We start from the raw sequence: 22637 nt of genomic DNA, 5'->3' as shown, positions 1-22637 counted from the left end.
CTGTTGCTGAACTGTAAGAGTTCTTCATATATTCTGCATATTAAGGCATTCTCAGATATATTATTTGCGAATGTTTTCTCCCATTCTGTGGTTGTCTTCTCACTCTCTGTTTTTTCTTTTTAACATCTTTATTGGAGTATAATTGCTTTACAGTGGTGTGTTAGTTTCTGCTTTATAACAAAGTGAATCAGTTATACATATACATATGTTCCCATATCTCTTCCCTCTTGCGGCTCCCTCCCTCCCAACCTCCGTATCCCACCCCTCTAGGTGATCACAAAGCACCGAGCTGATCTCCCTGTGCTATGCGGCTGCTTCCCACTAGCTATCTATTTTACGTTTGGTAGTGTATATATGTCCATGCCTCTCTCTCACTTTGTCACAGCTTACCCTTCCCCCTCCGCATATCCTCAAGTCCATTCTCTAGTAGGTCGTGTCTTTATTCCCATCTTACCCCTAGGTTCTTCATGACCTTTTTTTTTTTCTTCTTAGATTCCATATACATGTGTTAGGGTACGGTAGTTGTTTTTCTCTTTCTGACTTACTTCACTCTGTATGATTGACTCTAGGTCCATCCACCTCACTACAAATAACTCAATTTCATTTCTTTTTATGGCTGAGTAATATTCCATTGTATATATGGGCCACATCTTCTTTATCCATTTGTCTGTTGATGGACACTTAGGTTGCTTCCATGTCCTGGCTATTGTACATAGAGCTGCAATTAACATATTGGTACATGACTCTTTTTGAATTATGGTTTGCTCAGGGTATATGCCCTGCAGTGGGATTGCTGGGTTGTACGGTAGTTCTATTTTTAGTTTTTTAAGGAACCTCCATACTGTTCTCCATAGTGGCTGTATCAATTTACATTCTCACCAACAGTGCAAGAGTGTTCCCTTTTCTCCACACCCTCTCCAGCATTTATTGTTTCTAGATTTTTTGATGATGGCCATTCTGACTGGTGTGAGATGTTATCTCATTGTAGTTTTGATTTGCATTTCTCTAATGATTAATGATGTTGAGCATTCTTCAACTCTCTTGATAGTATCCTTTGATGCACAAAATTTAATTTAATTTTGATGAAGTCTAATTTATCTTTTTGTTGTTGTTGCCTGTGTTTTTGGTGTTATATTCAACAAATCATTGCCAAGTCCAATGTCATGAATTTTCCCCTATGTTTTCTTCTAAGAGTTTTACAATTTTAGGTCTTACATTTAGGTCTCTAACCCATTTTGATGTAATTTTTGTATATGGTGTAAAGTAAGTGTCCAACTTCAATCTTTGCATGTGGATATCCAGTTTTCCCAGCACCATTTGTTGAAAAGACTGTCTTTTCTCCATAGGATGATCTTGGCAATCTTGTAAAAAATCAACTGACCATATATGTGATGGTTTGTGTCTGGGCTTTCTGTTCTACTCCATTGGTTTATATGTCTGTCCTTATGTCAGTATCACACTGTTTTAATTACCATAGGTTTATAGTAAGTTTTGAAATCAGGAAGTATGAGACCTCCAACTTTGTTTTCTTTTCCAGGATTGTTTTGGCTATTTAGGGTCCCTTGAGATACCAGATGAATCTTAGGATAGGTTTTTTCTATTTATGAAAAAAAAAAAAGTTGAGATTTTGATAGAAATTGCAATGAATCTATAGATCATTTTGGGTAGTAGTGTCATCTTAATATTAAATCATCTATTCTGTAAACGTAGATGAATTTCTGTTTGTTTATGTCTTTTAAAATTTTTTTCAGCAATGTTTTATAATTTTCAGTGTACAAGTCTCATCTCCTTGGTTAAACTTATTCTTAAGTATTTTTGAATGGATTATTCTGGTGGACGTACATGCTGAATATAGTATTATAAAAAAGCAAACTTACAGCTCGTGTTTTTACAGAGTGAAATTTTCGGTCATGTATTTTTTTGTAATGATATCTCTAAGACATTTTTATCCTGCTAATTTACTGATTTCTACGTATTCGTGTTTGGCTGGTCATGGTATCTTTTTACCTCTAGCAGAGTCTGTTTCTTATTCTTGGAACAATTTTGGATAGTGGATGTGATATACTATTTACTTACATTTTAGGAAGCATTTTGTGTTTTTAGTTTATTCTTTTGTTTAACTTTTTAATTATTACTGACAATAAATATATTTATATTAAAATTGTTCTTATTTTTGAAAAATGACGTTTAAACCAGTTTCTTGCTGTGACCTTATCATAGAAAATTTTGTTAACAGCTCACATTTCAAATGATTCTGTTGAGAGTTTTTTCATGCTGCTTTAAGTTACTTTGTGCCTATGGGTTGAATTGGCCAGAGTTAGAAGCAATTATAATCACATGGTACTGGTAACTTTTGGGCTATAAGCAGAAAAATCTATTGTAAAAGATATTTGAGAATTCTCCCTGAAATTATTTTTTTTTCTTTCTTCTGGGTAACTTAACTCATTCAAAGCACTAAGGTATCATTTAGTATTTTGAGTTACTTTGAAAAGAATTTTGGAAATGAAAGAGAAAGCATCCTGCCTTGGTATAAAACTGTGGAGGATTTATACCTCCTACTATTTTGTACAGTTTTTGTTATCGTATTTCTAGAAATACAGGTAAAGTTAGTTATATAAAAAAATAGGAAAAGATAATTAACTGATTAAGGACTTAAAAGATTCAAATATTTACTAAGAAATACTCCATGATTTTAAAAGATGAAATTTATGAAGAAGCATATGATCCAAGCTTATGAAATCATGAAGAATATGAATTAAGGTGAAGAGACTTAAACCAGTACTGATATCCTGAGTCTTGAGCAATAAACATGTAGGGGAAAGAAAATAAATTTCTACATTACACAGCAGGTGACAAGTCTTAGAACCCACTGAAAAAATATATATTTATATATGTTTTTCAAAAATATATTTTAAAGTGAGTCTTTATGAATTGATTCTAGGTCTACTGGATTTTTTAAGGGAAGTAAGGAAATTGGCAGGAGAGGGGAGTATATTTTTTGCTTAATTCATGGAAGATGCAATGAAGAATACCCTGCCCTCTTAGAAAATCATCCTCTTGGTGATGGTTAGCTCAATATGCTAGTTCATCTGTCTATACCTTTCCACATCTCAGGTTAGAAGTGATCTGAGGATGGCATTTTATCATCTCACCAGCCTGTCAACCATCAACTTTCTAGTTTCCAATGAAAATACTTTTCTACCAAATAATGGAGAGAAAAAAAATTCCAAATCATCAATATATTTTTAAAACAAGTTAAATTTTATTATAAATATATCATATTCCACTTATAAGTCTAGGATAAATACAAGCATAACTTAACCTTTCCAGCTGCCATTGCTTTGAAATCATTTGGAGAAGACCTTTTGAGGATAATATTTCTTTTCTCTTTGACTCCACCCCCATTTGTTAGTATTTCTAAAGTTGTACACATTATTATTTTTTACATTAAAATAAAAACTCCCGGGGCTTCCGTGGTGGCTCAGTGGTTGAAACTCTGCCTGCCGATGCAGGGGACACAGGTTCGTGCCCCGGTCCGGGAAGATCCCACATGCCGCGCAGCGGCCCTGCCCGTGAGCCATGGCCGCTGAGCCTGCGCGTCCGGAGCCTGTGCTCCGCAACGGGAGAGGCCATAACAGTGAGAGGCCTGCGTACCGCAAAACATAAATAAATAAATAATAAAAACTCCCATTCTAATGAAAGCTGGAAATAATTTATGCCTCATCAATTTTTTCCAGACAGTACTCTTTCTGTATCAGATTTCTGTAGTCAATTTAGTCAGTGATTCTTACACTGTAGTGATAAATTATCCTATGAGCATATGCTTGAACTGTGAAGATTGCGGTCACCTCAACCTGCTATCCATTAAAAGAACCAAACAAGAGAGTATGTATATATCTATCAATTAAGCTCTCTCAGCTCCACTGAAAAACTACCGAAAGTATCCTGCCATTGAGAATGTTATCTTTATGTATGAAAGAATTAGTTTAATAGGTTGAGAACAGATTTTCTTATATATTTTTGGAGAGTGACAATAAGTTCACAAAAATATTATTTTATTTTAATGTATTTTTTAACTTTCCTGTTGTTTGTTGATTGATAAATAAACAAAGATAGGAAAATTATACTCTTCAATTTGATGGCAGACCATTCTATTACCTGAGACTCTTCTGAGATATGAAGTCAGTCTCTTCTAATTTCTGCCACAGGATAAGGTCATTTAGTCATATCTTATTAATCTTCTATCTGACAAACATGGGTGATGATATTCAAAAGGCACACAAGTTTTGCCATAAGAATATTTTGCCCATCCTCAGCATACACACTATCTACCTTATAGATGTCCTTCAAGGGTTGGGAAAACTGGTACAGAGATGAGGAAAGTAATCACATATTCTGAAAACCCCTTTTCCAGTTTTGCTTTTCTGCTCATTAATCTTTAGAGAAATGTCTGGGAGAGAAAAATGGTTTCTGAAGTATAGACTTCAGAAAGGGATAGAGAAGTGTAATAATGGAAACATGTTTTGTAGGTGAGTTTGTTTCTTTCTCTCTCCATATGGCTTCTTTCCAGGAACTGGATCAAAGCATATATTAGGCATTTTATTGACATTTGCAGGTTTTGTAAGCTGTTAATTAGTTGGTTTTTATGATAGAAACCAAGCTGCTGAGATTAATTTGACTCTTTTTGCTTACAATTTCATATTTATTAGTAACGTTCATCTATTTCTTTGGGACAGAGGAACTAATTTAATAAGATTAAAGATTAGATTTTGGTTTTATAATAATATAGCCCATATTAACAAAAAATTTCCAGAAGTTTGACCCAACATAGAGAATTTAGTGGGAATAAGTAACTCAACATCTGTTTTCCTAGAAGATGTAGAGATTTCCCTGTTACTTGTACATGTATAAAGCTACACTTAATATGTGGGTTTTGCCTTATTTTTAGACTTGACTATTTTTAGAACTGGGTTTCATATGAAGGAAAAGAAAAACAGAGCCTTTACACAGATTTGTGGCTGTACATAAAATAAGTTTTATAATAGGTTATAAAAATCTTAAATCATTTGGCTCAAGTGTTAGGTCAGATTCTTTTAACTGGTTATTCTTTTTTTAGTGTTGAAGTCAGTGATTTCATAGTATTGAAGACATACAGGTTATTATTCTTCTCTTTCACAACCAGATAAGGGCATATTTCCAGATTTCTTTCCACACCATCGTAAACAGCACCAGATCTGAGATCTTGTTTTTCTGTTTAAGTACTACTTGGATTAAAAGCCGAGTCAACTCCAATCAAAAATTTAGGTCAAATAAGTTTAAGAGACTTCCAATGAACATAATCACTGTCTAAAACACGTTGAAGTCTTAGGATCATTTTTGACCCCTTAGCTAAGTTTTTCTTCCTATAGCTAAACTCAAACAAAATCCTTTTCTTCATCTTCCATCTAATCTACAATTCCTCCTTCTTCCTGTGTATGTTTTCACTGACCTATGTCTTGGACTTCTTTTTTTTTTTTTTTGCGGTACACGGGCCTCACTGTTGTGGCCTCTCCCGTTGCGGAGCACAGGCTTCGGACGCGCAGGCTCAGTGGCCATGGCTCACGGGCCCAGCCGCTCCGCGGCATGTGGAATCCTCCTGGACCGGGGCACGATCCCGTGTCCCCTGCATCGGCAGGCGGACTCTCAACCACTGTGCCACCAGGGAAGCCCTGTCTTGGACTTTTTTACTTGCTTCTTGACTTTGTCTTGAATTTGCACTTTTTTCATGAAGATTTCAAGAGTCTGTATTCATTTAAGTAGTTTGTATTCAACCTCAGAGACTAACTTTCTGTATGATTCTGTAGATCATTTTGTTTTCTTGATTTATTTTGCTGTAATCTGTCATCCTTTCTGTCTTCTTAGTATTTTTTCTTTTTCCCACAAAGAATAACCTTCATAAGGCTCTCTAGGAATTTACTTGCCTCAATTCCTTCAAATTTCTTTTATTATAAAATTTATTTTTAAAAAATGTATGTCATCATGCAAGTTCTACATCCTCTGAATTTTGAAATAGAAATTATAAACGAGGAGTAGTTGTCTTTTCGTAGAACTCTTCCTCATTCTTTGTCTTTTTTAGTTGCATATTATTCCATCATGTGGTTATACCAGAGTTTATTCAACCAGTCTCCTATATATGGACAATTGGATTGTTTCCAATATTTTGTAATTACAAACTAAGTTGCAATGAATAACCTTTGCATATGTATTTTCACATTGGTAGAAGTACATCTTCAGGATTAATTCCTAGAAGTGGAATTGTTAGGTCAATAGGTAAATATATGTGTACTTTTGTTAGGTATTGCCAAATTTTCCTCTGTAAGGATTATACCATTTTGCATTCCCACCAACAATGCCAACAGAGAGGGCCACCAAGCTCTTTAATGTTTGCCAATTTGATAGTTAGAAATGATATATAAGGAGTAGTTTTGTTTGTTTGTTTGTTTTTTGTTTTTATTTATTTATTTATAGCTGTGTTGGGTCTTCGTTTCTGTGCGAGGGCTTTCTCTAGTTGTGGCAAGCAGGGGCCACTCTTCATTGCGGTGCGCGGGCCTTTCACTCACGCGGCCTCTCTTGTTGTGGAGCACAAGCTCCAGACGCGCAGGCTCAGTAGTTGTGGCTCACGGGCCTAGTTGCTCCGCGGCATGTGGGATCTTCCCAGACCAGGGCTCGAACCCGTGTCCCCTGCATTGGTAGGCAGATTCTCAACCACTGCACCACCAGGGAAGCCCCTAAGTAGTTTTAATTTGCATTTCTTATATTAGGAAAGAAATTGAAAATCCTTCCTATTTTTAAGGGCCATTATTGTCCTTAGTAAATTATCTGTTCATTTCTTTTGCCCATTTTTCTGCTAAGTTTTTGGTCTTCTTTCCTCTCAATATTTAAGTTTCTAATATTAGGCATATTTGCTTTTTATCTGTGATATATGCTGCGTAAATTTTTCTCTCAGTTTGTCAGTTATACTTTGATTTTCTTTATGAATAAATTAGTTTTTTCCTTGTAAATTAAAAAAATTTGTAGTTAAATGTATTAATATTTTATTTTATTGCATTTAGATTTTGAGTCATGGCTAGAAAGCCTTTCCCTATACCCAGGTTAGGGAGGAATTCACTCATGCCTTTTTCAGCTTCTACGTTGACCTCTGTCCAGTTCTTGCACATAACCCCTTATATTTTAGAACCAGCAGCGGAGAACTGGGTCTTGCTCAAGCTGCCATCTCTCTTTCTGACCACAGCTGAGAAACATCCTCCAACCTTAAGGACTCAGATTATAAGATTGGGCCCACACGGGTAATCCAGAATAATCTCCCCATCTCAAGGTCATTAACTTAACCACGTCTGCAGAGTTCCTTTTGCCATGTAAGGTAACATATTCACAGGTTCTGGAGATTAGGATATGGATATCTTTGTGGAGGGTATTCTTCTGCCTACTACACTGACCATTCTGGAAGATCACACCACTGAGAACATTGCCACTGATGGTATTTGAGTTACAAATGTAGCACACCTCTTTCAGTGTATAGTTTTCATATGCATAGTGATTCTACATGTAGCTGCAAGCATCCAACTTCATGATATTTTATGGTGTAGCTGTGCTCATACATTTGTTGAAGTGTGTATTACTTATTAACAAGTTATTTTCCCTAAAATAAAATGTAGGCATTATCCTGAATTTTTATTTGAAGTTATGTGTATAGGTATATTATATTACCTATGGAGTTTTTCAAGGCTATAAAGCAAAAATTACAAAATATTGTTTATAAAATGGGGGTGTTTATAAAACAGGGTTGGGTCTAACAGGATTGAGAATGCAGCAGGTTAGACCACAGCATAGGGCTTGGCATAAAGAAGATACTCAGTTGAATATGCACCATCCTAGAGGCTTGGGAAATCTTAAACTATTTTAAGTAGAATGACTTTTGTTTTTAAGTATGTAAGGGATAGATGTGATTATTCAAACATTGTTGTCATTCTCCCCATCAAACACATTTAAGAGCTTTTCCATTTATAGCGTTCTCTAATGCAGAAAAGCAATAGAATTATTTAGATCAATTTCTGATTTTTGAGAACTAATTAGTTCTTACAGGACAAGGCAGGAGGCTGTTTTGAGACAAATTCATTTCAGTTTTAGAATTACAGTCTTTTGTGTATTTCCTATGTTTTTCAAACATAAAATTTTGTGACAATTTAATAATAGCTTTTTGCAGCCTCTTTGAAGTGATTCAAGTTATTTACTAAAATTTATAATTACTCTAAAATAGGCCAGTAAAGTGGTATTTCCTGGCTTTCAGAATTAAGGATGAGAAAGGTTAAGTGCCAGAGTTTATACCTCAAACAAAGCATCTACAGCAGGTCCTAGCTTATTAATTTTCAAGTCATTTTCTTGCCTACTAGACTGTACATCTTTAAAAACAGTAAGTAACAGACAATGAGAGGCTCACTCTGAGATGAGAGGAAACTGGGTCGAGGCCCTAAAAGTATCATCTGTTTTTATTTGGAATGCTTTCCTTCACATTAGCTTGATTTGCTTTAGAATGCGAGGGTTCTTGTTACATCACAGTTTGTTTTTCAGTATTGGTCTGTTTTTCTACTTGCTAGCTTTTCAAAAACAACATAATAGAAAGGAGGAATGGAGGAGTTTGCAAAAATCAATGGTTGTTTTCAACTGATAGAAGTCCATCTCAACAGTGTATTATTTTTATAATTGAAACTTTGTGAAACATTATCTTAGGCTCTTGTTTTGATGCAGAAATCATCTCAAAAGCTGAGTGTAATGACAGTTGTAGTATTTTATGTTAAGCTTGCAATTAGAACTACTTGGAGTGTTTATATGATAGGACATAGTACAAAGTTATGTATTGAAAAGGTAGGTTATTTGCTGGTTCAACTTGATAACTTATTAAACTTATATATTCTAAAAACGCAAAGTGTATCGTAAAGTTTAACTGTGCAATATATGTTATAAAGGTTCATCTTGTTGTATTTGCATAAATTTGCCATTTAAAAGGCAGTAAGTTTTACATTTGCTTTTTAAAAAAAAGTATCCAAACATGATTTTGAAATCTTTTATAACTTTGCAAATATGTACTAGACTCCTTATTTAATTGAAACAGTGTACATTTTAAGTAACGGACAACATCTTTTGTGTTATGTTAACAAGTTAAGTTATCATGAAGTATTTATTAGATTTATAAAAGCACACCAGGAGGCCTTTGGGCATGTGTATAAAAATAAACATTACAGTAAGACCAAATCCATTCGCTCAAGGAAGAAAACAAAAGTAACCAAGGAATCCTACCAAATAAGGAATTCCAGCCTGAAAGGTATTTCATTTACCATCCTTGGCGATCCAGAAACATAGAATCCATAAACTTGAAGAGGGAAAGAATTTCAAATTTGAGGATTCTCTGTAGAATAGCTCCAAACTTAAGGACACTGTGTGATGAAGTCGAAGTACTGTTGTTGAGAACAAATTGTTATGCTTGACCATCTCTATTAGTTAGGACTTTTGTTTTAAATGTACTTTACAGTAATTTTGATTGGGGGTCTTAGGGAAATCTTTTAAGGGTCTTCAGGAACTTACAGTCACCAGAGATCACTGTAAGAGTAAGGATTTGCTAAAGGTTAGTGAGATTAACGATGAAGTTATGTATTTATATTCTTATGAGGAACATGTCAGGAAAGAAAAGAAAGAGGATATAACTTTGATTTGATTTATTTAATTAATTAATTTATTTATTTATTTTTGGCTGCATTGGGTCTTCGTTGCTGTGCGCGGGCTTTCCCCAGTTGTGGCAAGCAGGGCCCCCTCTTCCTTGCTGTGCGCAGGCTTCTCATTGCGGTGGCCTCTCTTGTTGCAGAGCATGGGCTCTAGGCGCGTGGGCTTCAGTAGTCGTGGCATGTGGGCTCCGTAGTTGTGGCTCACGGTCTCTAGAGTGCAGGCTCAGTAGCTGTGGTGCACGGGCTTAGCTGCTCCATGGCATGTGGGATCTTTCTGGACCAGGGTTCGAACCTGTGTCCCCTGCATTGGCAGGTGGATTCCTAACCGCTGAGCCACGAGGGAGGCCCCATAACTTTGATTTGATTTTGACTTTCACAAATTTCTGTAAGTACAGTATGTTTTATAAATATGTTTTATTCTTGGAAATAAAAAGTAAATATGTACTTCTCAGCTGTGTCATCTAGTTGCCTTTTATGATTTCTAAGTGCTTTGTTTTTCTATTCTTCCCCTATTAAAAAAAACCCCAATTACTCAGGATCCAGCCCATTTTCTGAATATATTCAATTTTATTGCTGATTTACAAACCAGTTTCATAGAAACAGGGCTTTCTGAGGTGTTTGAACTGAAAACCATTTGGCAGAACCAGAGAGATAGTCAAAAAGAACAGCAAAGGGAAAGGCATTAACAGGCAGAGTTCAACTAGTGCCTCTGGGAACTGAGTTGAAGTAGCTTGGGGTTTAAGCTAGTAAAAGCTGTGAAAATCCTGATTTTACAGTCTATTGACTACTGTTGAGAAATTAACAACCTGAAGAGGGACATTGGCCAGCCCAGCTCCTGGGATGCTTCGTGTTCATTTCCTGTGGTTCCCTGAAGCTCTCCCAGATTCAGGTAGCTGCTGGCTGGCAGCCTCTATGCAGGTGAGGAGTGGTGCCCATTATGCCCTCACATAGGTGGGAAGATGGACAGGGTGGGAGGGTTGCCCTGCTACACTTCAGCAGTCTGTTTCTTTAACCTTAGCAAACATTTTTCAGTGCTGCTTCAAGCAGGAGACTCCACTTTTATCCTCAATGATGCCCCCTGAATCCATTAACTCTTCCTTATCTCCCACATAGGGAAAGGCGTTTGCTGCACAGTATCTCCCATGGGGGAGCGATTCAGAGAGAACAGCTTTAGTTTTTTGAGGAAGGTTCCAAAAGGGACACATTAAGCCAATAGAAAGCGTTGTCGAGTATTGCAGCCATGGCACGTTTCTTAGCTTTCTCCCCATCTGCCATACCCACCCCACAGCCAATTGTTAGTCTAACATCATTTGCTTTTTGCAGGATCCGCTATAGCTATGGACATCTCCAGTAGCTCTAACCCACCAACCCTGGACCCATTTTTGAGAATTTGCTGGAAAATGCATTTGGCATATGAAATTTTACTTTATAGAGGTTTTTTTTTTTTTTGCGGTACGCGGGCCTCTCATTGTTGTGGCCTCTCCCATTGCAGAGCACAGGCTCCGGACGCGCAGGCTCAGCGGCCATGGCTCACGGTTCCCAGCCGCTCCACAGCATGTGGGATCTTCCCAGACTGGGGCACGAACCCGCGTCCCCTGCATCAGCAGGCGGACTCTCAACCACTGTGCCACCAGGGAAGCCCTACTTTATAGAGTTTTTAAGAACACATCAGTTATGTCAGTTGGACATTAACAGACACTTACTCCTCTCTCACGCATGCAAGCTCACTCTCAGGATAACATTGAAGTTCTATTTTCTTAGCCAATTTCAACGATATGATACAGAGTTATCAACTATAGTCACCATGTTTTATATTATATACTCAGATCTTAATTCATCTTATACCTGAAACTTTGTACCCTTTTACCAACCTCTTCCTATTTCCCCCACCCCTCAGTCCCTGACAACCACTCTTCTGTCTATTTCTAAGAGTTTGACTTTTTTTTTTAAGATTCCACATACAAGTGATTGCATACAGTATTTTGCTTTTTCTGTCTGGCTTATTTCACTTAGCACAATGCCCTCAAGGTCCAGCAAATGGCAGAACTTCCTTCTTTTTCATGGCTGAATAATATTCCTCTGTGTGTGTGTATGTGTGTGTGTGTGTGTGTGTGTGTATCACAATTTCTTATCCATTCATTCATTAATGGACACTCTTGGCTATTGTGAATAATGCTGTAATGAACATGGGAGTGCAGATATCTCAATATTCTGTTTTTGTTTTCTTTGGATATATACCCAGAAGTGGGATTACTGGATCATATGATAGTTCTATTTTTACGTTTTTGAGGAACCTCCATAATGTTTTCCATAGAGGTGGCGCCAATTTACATTCTCACCAACAGTGCACAACGGTTCCCTTTTCTTCACATTCCCACCAACATTTGTCATCTCTTGTTTTTTTGTTTTGTTTTTGTTTTATTTTGGATGATAGCCATTCTAACAGGTATGAGGTGATATCTCATTGTGGTTTTAATTTGTATTTCCTTGATGATGAGTGATGTTGAGCACCTTTTCATGTATCTGTTGGCCATTTATATATCTTCTTTGAAAAAATATGTATTCAATTCCTCTGTCCTTTTTTTTTTTTTTTTTTCCGGTACGCGGGCCTCTCACCGTTGTGGCCTCTCCCGTTGTGGAGCACAGGCTCCGGACGTGCAGGCTCAGCGGCCATGGCTCATGGGCCCAGCCGCTCCGCGGCATGTGGGATCCTCCTGGACCGGGGCACAAACCCGTGTCCCCTGCATCAGCAGGTGGACTCTCAACCACTGCGCCACCAGGGAAGCCCCTCTGTCCATTTTTTAATCAGATTTCTTTTGCTATTGAGTTATATGAGTTCTTTATATATTTTAGATATTAACCTTTATCAGTTATATCATTTGAAAATAGCTTTTTCCATTCAGTAGGTTGCTTTTTCATTGTGTTGGTTTCTTTGCTGTGCAGAAACTTTTTCTTTTTAGTCTGATGTTGTCCCACTTGTTTATTTTGGCTTTTGTTGCTTTTGCTTTTGGTGTCAAATCCAAAAAAAATCCAAAAAAATCCAAAAGACCAAGGTCAAGGACCATAACAGCTATATTTTCTGCTAGGAGTTTTATGGTTTCATGTCTTAACATTCAAGTCTTTAATCCATTTTGAAGTAATTTTTGTGTATTGTGTAACTTAGGGTCCAGTTTCATTCTTTTGCATGTGGCTATACAGTTTTCTGGATACCATTTATTGACACCATTACTGAATATATATTCTTGGCTCCTTTGTCATGAACTTGTTCACCGTATATGTGTGGGTTTATTTCTGGGCTGTCCATTCTATCGATCTATGTGTCTGTTTTTATGGACATACCATAAAGTTTTGGTTAGTATAGCTTTGTCATATAATTTGAAATCAGGAAGTGTGATGTTTCCAACTTCGTTCTTCTTTCTCAAGATTGCTTTAGCTATACAGGGTCTTTTATGGTCCATACAAATTTTAGAATTGTTTAATTTATTTCTGTGAAAAATGCCATTGAAATTTTGATAGGGATGGCATTGAATCTGTAGATTTCTTTGGGTAGTATGGACATTTTAACTATATTAATTCTTCAGTCTTTGAGTGTAAATATCTTTCCATTTATCTGTGTCTTCTCCAATTTCTTTCATCAATGTCTTACACTTTTCAGTTATGGTGGTTGAACATTTATAGATAGTTATTTTTAAGTTTATCTCTTTTTTGGTGAGAATATTTAAGTTCTAGTCTCTTTTGCAGACATTAAATATTTGTAACTATTTAATTAGAGTGTGTTACATTTCATAATCCATCCTCTAAAGAACAGTGGGAGTGACCTAAATCATATCATGCTATTTCTCTGCTTAGAATCTGTCAATGACTTTCCATTATACTTAAAATAAGAACCCCTAGTCTTGACTTATGAGCCCTCCAACAGTACTTTTCTACCTTGGCTGCCTATTAGAGACACCCAAGGTACTTTGAAAAATTTCCATTGTCCAGCCCCCACCATTAGAGAATCTGAAGTAATTGGTTTGAGGTGTGACCCGGATTTCAGGATTTTTACAAAAGCTACTCAGTGATTCTAACAGGGAGCCAGGGTTGAGAGACACTGCCCTACCTGATCTGACCCATGCCTGCCTCTCCAGCCATCTCTCTCCCTGATGGACCCTCTGCTGGTTATGTTTCAGCCTCAGTGGCTACTTTCGGTCCCTTAAATCTATCTATAGCTTTTTTCTGCTTCAGGACTTCTGCACAGGATATTGCCTCAGCCTGGAACACTCTTCCCCTGATTTTCACTTGGCCTTTCATCATTTAAATCACCACAGTTTCAGTATACTTAGAGAAAGCATCCTTGACCCATGGAGCCATTTGCTATCACGTTACCCGACATTTTCTGTGCAGCACTGACCACTACGTGATCGTGTGCGGCTTGTGGAATCTTAGTTCCCTGACCAGGGATTGAACCCACGCTCTCAGCAGTGAAAGCGTGGAGTCCTAACCACTGGACTGCCAGGGAATTCCCATGGTATATTTTTTTTATTTGCATCTCCTCCCTCCCTCCCTTCCTTCTCACCCTCTGTTCCCTTTCCTTTGTCTGTTTTTGTTCTCTTCACCCTGGAATGTAGGATCCATGTTTTATCTTTTTCAGTGCTGTATCCTCAGCACCTGGATCAGTGACTTGCGTGTAGTAGACAATCAGTATATGAAGGAATGGATAAATACATTTTGAAAAATTTACATTATTTTTAAAGGATCAGCTCTGTCAACTTTTCTTTACTAATTTTTATATTTCAATATTACCTTTACTTTAAATTCTAAGACAAGAATTTCTTTTGTCATACAGCATTGTTATTATACTTTTATTAGTGTTCTGAACTGTTAACTTAGATTTATTGTTAGATTTAAATTTTAATGTATTAGGATTTTGATTCTTCAATTGATTCAGATTCAGCTATTATTAAATACCCACTAGGTGCCAGACATTATCTCATTTAATTATAAAGATATTTTACTCACTTCACCCATTTATCATATTATAAGTCACAGAATTGGAATTGAAAACCCAGCTTTCCTTATACTGTACCCATTCTTTCAACTCTGCTACTTTCCATGTTGGCTGACTAGAAGGGATTTGAGTGTTGTTGAGTGAGGCCAAATGCTGTAACTGCCCCATGTGTCTTTACTGAATACTGAACAGGTTATTAGCACATACCACAACTTTGATTTTATACTTTGTTACTATTGGTTTGGCCAGAAAGTTTGTTTGGGGTTTTTCCATAAGATGTTAATGAACAAACAAACTTTTTGGCCGACCCAATAATTATTATAAGGCAAATATTATTTAAACTAGAATTGATTGCTACTTCCCCACCTGTTCTCCTAACAGTCAAACATATGTGATAAAATGTAGCAAAGTTTGCAGTACCATTTGAATAAAATGTGGTTCTTCAGTTTGTGTGTCCTGGGATTTTACTCTATAACATCTCTGCTTTTTGCCTTCCTTTTTGAAACTGTTCTTACCCTCTTTTATATATGTAGTTGTCCGTGAACATTTCTAAACAAGCTTTCATAAAGTTGGTTTTACTTGTAAAAAATTATTATCCTTAGGTTGTGATTTTTGTTGCGGACAATAGAATCCATTTTGGCTGTGTAAAACTGAGAGGGATTTATTAGAGTATTACGTAGCTTATAGAATTTCTGGGAGAGATAGGGCACAGGGTTTAGATTTTACCCAGTTGGGAATGACAGAGCCTGGAGAACTTCAGCCATAGCTTTCTAGAAGAGCGAGTTTCCTTGTGCTGGCTGGCACTTCACTCTCACTGCCAGTTTTTTCAGTTCCCAGTTTTGTGTATGTGAGAATGCTTTGTACAACCTGGGTTGTGTACAGAACTTAGCTGCAAAAGCATCTAAGAAATGATGTTTTCAGTTTTCTAGATGCTGTACTACAGCAAGGATAGTAGAAGGGATTTGATTGGGTGTCTTCTTGGAATACATATTACATTATTTGCACTTTCACTGAGCTTGACTTTATATTTTTTTTTTTTTTGTTTGTTTGTTTTTTGCGGTACGCGGGCCTCTCACTGTTGTGGCCTCTCCCGTTGCGGAGCACAGGCTCCGGACGCGCAGGCTCAGCGGCCATGGCTCACGGGCCCAGCCGCTCCGCGGCATGTGGGATCTTCCCGGACTGGGGCACGACCCCGCGTCCCCTGCATCGGCAGGCGGACTCTCAACCACTGCGCCACCAGGGAAGCCCTTGACTTTATATTTTATTGAATGACTGTATTAAGATGTCCTTTTGTTGGGTCAGTTGTGACATAGTGGGTTTGACTTCTAGTTAGCTTCAGTCAGAAGAATTTTGTTCTTTGTTCATGGAATAAATCTTTAGAGTAGATCATCTTGAAATAGATCCCACTGGTTACAGTAAAGAGAGCTATAAATGAATCAAAATTGGCTTCTTCCATTAATAGCAGAGTAACTGAAAACAATCATGGTAGTCTTGTAATGCCGTCATTATATACATAAAGGAAGCATTTATTATATGTGTGACAGGTTAAAAATAGTTACTTAAAAAAGAACTTTAGGAAGAAGCATGGAAGAGTTTACAAATAATTTTACAGTGTGTGTAAAACGAGAGGCCTTTTTGTTTGAGATCAAACATAAATGACACAGGAATGTTGGCAGCACGCCTTGCATTTTGTTCAGTGAGCGTGCTTAGACTGTAAATAATGGCTTCATTTCTATTTTGGGACCTAAAAATTATTAACATTCTGTGTTTATGCAATATTTATGCAGTATTTTACACTAATAGTTATGGACATAATTAATCCCTTATTGTAAAGTTGGTGGCTTGCATCAGCTAGTCTTGGTGTATTCTTTTATTCCCTTAAATCCCAGATTTTCTTAGTATTTTATACTACTGGCAGGATATTTTCTGGTAGCTACTTTTTGCAGTTATTTATCAAACTAATTACTTATATCCAGGTTTCTCAAGGGAATCTCAGAAAAATTAATGTATACCATTCAAAGGTCCTAAAAACATTTAAGGTATATAATTGCTTTAGGGTTCAAATCTATATTCTCTGGTACATTTTGTGCAGTTATGCTGCTTCTCATTTTAATAAGACATTTTTATTTTTAGTAGGGTTTCTCTGTTGCAAATCAAAAGAGCAAAATTCAAAATGACACAGAATCTTAATATACATATATGGATGTTTTCCAGGGATCTGAATGAGGAGGTGAAATGTTTAAGTTTAGACAATGGTGGCTCTAAAGGAACTAGTTTTCATGTCCTGTTATTTCTAAATTTTTTAAGGAAACAGAAAGAGGAAATGGTTCGGCCTCTATGATATCATTAGTGCTATTTTTATTCTCTTAAGTTCAGAGGTTTCAAGGATAAGAAAAATATATGCAAAACTGAGGACATTCATCTTTCTTGATTTTTATTAGTGTGCTTTCAAAACGCTCGTATGGAATCAGCACATTTCTTCTTAAAATTTTGTCTTTCCACTTGCTTTAGGGATGTGAGTGTAGGCAGGAAGAATAAGGAAATGATATATATATTTTTAACAATTCCATGTTACAGTATATGTTAAAATAAGTAAGGATATTAAAACAACTTCATGGTACTAAAACCCAAAAATTCTATAGATAGAAACATTTGAAAAAGCTGTTACTCCATTTTAAAGATTAGCTTAATATTGAAATCATGTTACTGACCCATTTCAGACTGTTCTGAAAAAATTCTGTTAATTAAGTTTGACTAGGTTCAGTTGTTCTGTAAAAGTTCAGTTTTACTTTGGTGTCCTTGCACTTTCACACAATGGAAAATAACTTTCAGACAATTGAAAATAATTTCTTACACCTAATATTATGGAAAGTGGGGGCAATTATCTTTTTAAGAAAAAGCTGGAATTTTCATCTTTTCTCCCAATACAGGATCTTAATTATGAAAACCAACTACTTTTATTAAAGAGGATACTTTTTTTTTCCCATAGGAGGGTTTTTATTTTAATGCACAGATATATTAGAAGTGAAGAATGGCTCTTTTTCACATGATAGTATGCAGAGACTTGATATGATAAAACTGAACTGAGCTAGTCTTTTAATAAATGCCAGGTGTTTTCCATTTTTTACCCCTCTGAAGATTGAAAAAAGGGAAAATATTTCTGGTCTGTAGTTGTGGTTGGCATTAATAGCTTTGAATTCTGTTGGTCTATTACTGCTTGTTGTGTAGCAGCAAATAATTATTTCAGTTTACTTCAGTCAGTAAAAGGGAGTCTCCAACTGCTATGTTGGAAAAGGGGAGCCGTACATACTGGTTGTCTTTCTCGTCATCTTTATTAGTAAATATTTACTTATTTGAACGAGACAAGTATTGTAGACATTGTTTGAATTAACAAGATATGAATGTACTTTGGAATCATCCATCACTACAGAATGAAGTAGTGCTTTTTTATATCTTGTACAGAATGGTGATTCAGGATGTGTTGGTATGAGAGTGAGGAATTTTCTCTGTCAAAATTAAAAAAAAAAAAAGAAATGTTACCAGTTGCTAGCCTCATCTCCTTAGGAGTTCGAACCTCTTATGCCAGAGACACAATCCTCATCTCCTCTTCTTGGGCCCACGCAAAAGGAGCTGAGTTGGGTTAGAAAACCATCTGTTTTCAGTCTGAAGCTGGGATTTTCAAAATTAGCCCCCAATCATTTCTTTAACAATATGGTTTCAGTGGGATACCTTCTTCATGTTAGTTCCTTTCTGAATATCAATAGAAATGCTTAAAGGAAATAAGGACTACTCTTTCCCTTTTTTTCCTTCTTTTTTTTTCACCTTTTAATTTATACTACTTTGTTATACATTTTATTGATAAATATCTTCCTGCAATCTCATAATTCCTATCAGAATAAGGAAGGAGTATAAATAAATGAGACAGTTTCACATTAAGTTAATGTCTCCTTTTTAAAGCTGTGCTTCCCACCTGGGAGTCATTTAAGATATCACCTATGTAATGTTTAATAAAAAATAGGTGGTAAGCCCCACCTTGGATCTACTGAATCCAAATCTTCAGGGTGATAAGGCCTAAGCTTCTATCAGTATATTTTTCCTCCAGCTGTTTCTGATACATATCTTTGACTTAGAACCACTGTCCTAAAGCATGTTTTCTGTTTGTTTTATGCTCTAGGACAATATGTAATGTAACTCTATCCTGACTGTTTTTCTGGAATAATTAATACCAAGAGTTTTCTTTAAATTTACCTGTTTTTATATTAATTTTTTAAAGGTTTATATATGTATATATATATATATATTTGATTTTTTTCATAATTCAATGATGAAAATGAAACAGCAACATTTATTTTGATTTGTCCTATTTTTCTTGCAAGAGTGGTCCATTTCCGGTTCTGTAGCATAGCCATGAGTGTGAATAAGCTCATTTTCACCATGAACCATCTCAGTAAACACTGATGATGATGATAGATTTAGTCTTACATGCTCATATAAATTGCATAGAATTTAAAATTCACAGTTGAAAAATGAGATAACATTAATGAGTTATGCCAAATTTTGATAATGTGTCAAAGTCAGATCTTTAGGGCTATGTTGCTGAGTTTTGTCAATGAAAAAATGAATCAGTAGTCAATCTAAGGAAGAAACGGACAATTTTACTCGAGCCAACATGAGGATTATAACCCAGGAGACAGTCTCTTAGAGAGCTCTGAGAACTGTTCCGAAGAGGTAAAGGGAGAGGTCAGTGTGTGTGTGATTTTTGCCGAAGGGGACACCTGCAATCAAGCACACATCTCAGTAGAAGGTCGCTGCTGGTCATGAGGAACAGACATCTTAGTTAATAGTTTTAGTGTTTTTCTAAGTATGGAGAAATGCAAGAATCCAGGTTCATAAAAAATTTCTTCTGAAAATATCTAACCACCTGAAGGCCAGTTGTGTCAGTTTCCCCAGAGCACAAAGTGCCGTATCCTGACCTTCACCCTGTAGGTCAGCGGCTGCAGTGATTACTGACTTGATTCTTGTAGAACTGGATGGTGGGCAACATTCTTTATTTTACAGTCCCTTCCCTTTTAGTCTTAATTTTGACCAAGGTTTGGGAGGCGTTATGTGACCAGTTTGTCCCGTGGCAATAGGAATACTCATTCTCAGGTCAGGCTAGGATTTCGTTCACAGGTCACTCAATAGCTGGACTAGGCCCTGTTAGCAGTTGCCAGAAGCCTCTGAACCACCTAGCTTGCTAGTCAGTTTTGGTCTAAGAAAAGGTAGTCCTTTTGTTGCTTCTTCCCATACTAGAGTTACACTACTACAATCATTGATATATAGAACTATATTGATAGAACTATATATTTGATCAGTCATTTCAAGATACCTAATCATCATTAATTTTATCTGAGGCTCAGTCACACCTTTGGTAATGCAGGAAACAGTAATCTTGTAAAATAGAATATAAGAAACATAGATAGTAACGTTAATAAGTAAGTATTTAAGTTCTTAAACTTCCATTAGGTGCTGCCCAGTATCTCCCCAGTCATCTGATCAGTCTGTTCTGCACCAATCACTGTCTTTAAGGAAAATGATATATTGGCTTTGTACATGAAGTTCACCAGAGATGTTTGCACATACAAGGCGAGTGGTGGGTCATTGTGACCCCCTCACTGGATTGAGAAAGGAATGCTGTCTTCTAAGGAGTTACATGGTTGGCCCCAGAAGAAGAAAAATTGATCTTTATGATTAAGTAGGCCTTTCTGCCATTGGGGAGGTCTGGTTAATACATAAAGTAGATGCAAAATGCACACTAGAGGGGAGGGAGGAGGCCCAAATGGGCAGAGAAAAAAATTACGTTTAAATTTTTCTTGTCTTGCCTTAAAATGTGAATTTTTATTTTATTTTTAAAATTTATTTATTTATATAGTTATTTATTTTTGGCTGCTTTGTGTCTTCATTGCTGTGTGTGGGCTTTCTCTAGTTGCGGCGAGTGGGGGCTACTCTTCGTTGTGGTGCGCGGGCTTCTCATCGTGGTAACTTCTCGTTGCAGAGCATGGGCTCTAGGCGCATGGACTTCAGTAACTGTGGCACGCGGGCTCAGTAGTTGTGGCTCGCGGGCTCTAGAGCACAGGCTCAGTAGTTGTGGTGCATGGGCTTAGTAGCTCCGAGGCATGTGGGATCTTCCCGGACCAGGGCTTGAACCCATGTCCCCTGCATTGGCAGTGGGATTCTTAACCACTGCACCAACAGGGAAGTCCCTGAATTTTTATTTCATCAGTTTGAATATTATTGTTTCTCAAGTGTCATTATGATTCAATATAAGCCTATTTATGCTTCCTAAGTCAGTACTTTTTTGATAGTGAGAAAATTGAAATGATCAAGACTTACATTTTAATCTTGCTTTCAGTACAGATTTGTTGCCACTGTGACTATAAACAAATTCATTCACTTTCCATCTTCTTAAGACTGGAGTTCGGTATCAAAGAATTTACAAAAGCTTTTACATTTTTGGATAAAACTGACTAAATGTTTAACTTTTGTTTGATATAAGTGTTACAGAATTTATCTGAGGTTGATAACACAAAAGAAACTATTATCTTCAACATTAACACATGTAAGAGAAAGTTATTCATATTATTAGCACCAAAATTTTTTACAGTAAGTAGATGTTTATATGCTACTACTATTAATAGCTTGCTTAAACCTGTTACACTGTTTTAGCACTAGTACATTGTGTATGTGCTTTTAAAAATTGCACAACATTGTAAATCAACTGTACTCCAATAAAAATTAATTTAAAAAAATTGCTTGTAAGTGCTATTATTTGTCAATTCCTGTACCTCATCTGATGGCAGTCCTCCTCAGTTTCCTCCATTTTCAAGCCTCTTTAAATGAATAACTGTGGTGGTTCCTAGCATGGCTTTTTGGGAGAACTCAACTGCAAGAAAATGCACATCATTGATAAGCATCTCCTCCCAGTGAGTTTGTATGGCCTCTAATTCTTAAAAAGGAATCCATATATTTTGGCCCTTACAGGAGTAAAGCCGATTGAGTTAAATTCCTTTGAAGTTGGGTAGAAATTACTGCCGTCATCTGTGTAGATACCAAGTGAACATTTTAAAAGAGGGGGAAAATGCTAAATAAAATAGAGAAGAAAAACAAAACAAAACAAAACCCGTACTATATATATTATGTGGCTGAATAATAGGAAAAAAATTCAAATGACCAAGAAAAGCTTCTGAATATCTTTCTCTTTGGATTGGAGAAGATGACTCCCCAGTTGTTGTATGGAATGTTATATTCAGAGAGAGGTAACTCTAAAGCTGAAGAAACTATCCTCCATGTCTTAAAAATTAATTCTGCATTTTCTTTGGTGGGTGTTGGGGATTGGTTTCAGGATATGACAGCGCGTGAGCTGCTACAGCAGAGATACACGCTTCCAAATGGAGACACTGCCTGGCGGTCCTCACCCCTTGTAAATGCTGCTCTGGAAGGGAAGCTGGTCCTCTTGGATGGCATTCACAGAGTCAATGCTGGTACATTCGCTGTATTACAAAGGTCTGTATGAGTCACACACACAAAAACACACCGCGTAAGCAGCAGACGTGGAACTTTCTCAATCTTCTAATTTAAACTGGGTTACATAGTCCCTGAGGAATTTATAATTCTATATCCAAGTAGAACAGCAGATATTTTTATTGTTTTAGCCACAGTAGAGTAAAACTTCAAATAATGAACATTTTGGGAAAAGCCACCGCCATAGCAAAATTCTGTGTGTAAGAGCTGGAAAAAGAAAACTTTTAAGTAGTAATTTTGAAACTTTATATAGGTTGATGGATATATGCAATGTCATACAGCTGAAGTTTCTGCAGTTTGTCAGAGCTTCACTGTTTACAAACTCCTTTTCA

The 22637-nt window shown here is 36.6% G+C and overlaps 1 protein-coding gene across 1 annotated transcript in view; it reads left to right on the top strand.

Annotated features, from left to right (window-relative positions):
- VWA8 (von Willebrand factor A domain containing 8) overlaps positions 1–22637 on the top strand; it is a 307276-nt gene that overhangs the window by 41037 nt on the left and 243602 nt on the right. Inside the window, exon 11 of the mRNA XM_024754208.1 lies at positions 22127–22287. Coding sequence (XP_024609976.1) covers positions 22127–22287 — 161 coding nt within the window. The remainder of the gene's footprint in view (positions 1–22126; positions 22288–22637) is intronic.

Source organism: Neophocaena asiaeorientalis, unplaced genomic scaffold, assembly GCF_003031525.2.
Source record: "Neophocaena asiaeorientalis asiaeorientalis breed wild unplaced genomic scaffold, Neophocaena_asiaeorientalis_V1.1 scaffold415, whole genome shotgun sequence".
Classification (NCBI taxonomy): domain Eukaryota; kingdom Metazoa; phylum Chordata; class Mammalia; order Artiodactyla; family Phocoenidae; genus Neophocaena; species Neophocaena asiaeorientalis.
Note: the sequence above shows the minus strand (reverse complement) of the source record. Positions and strands in the feature narration are given on the sequence as shown.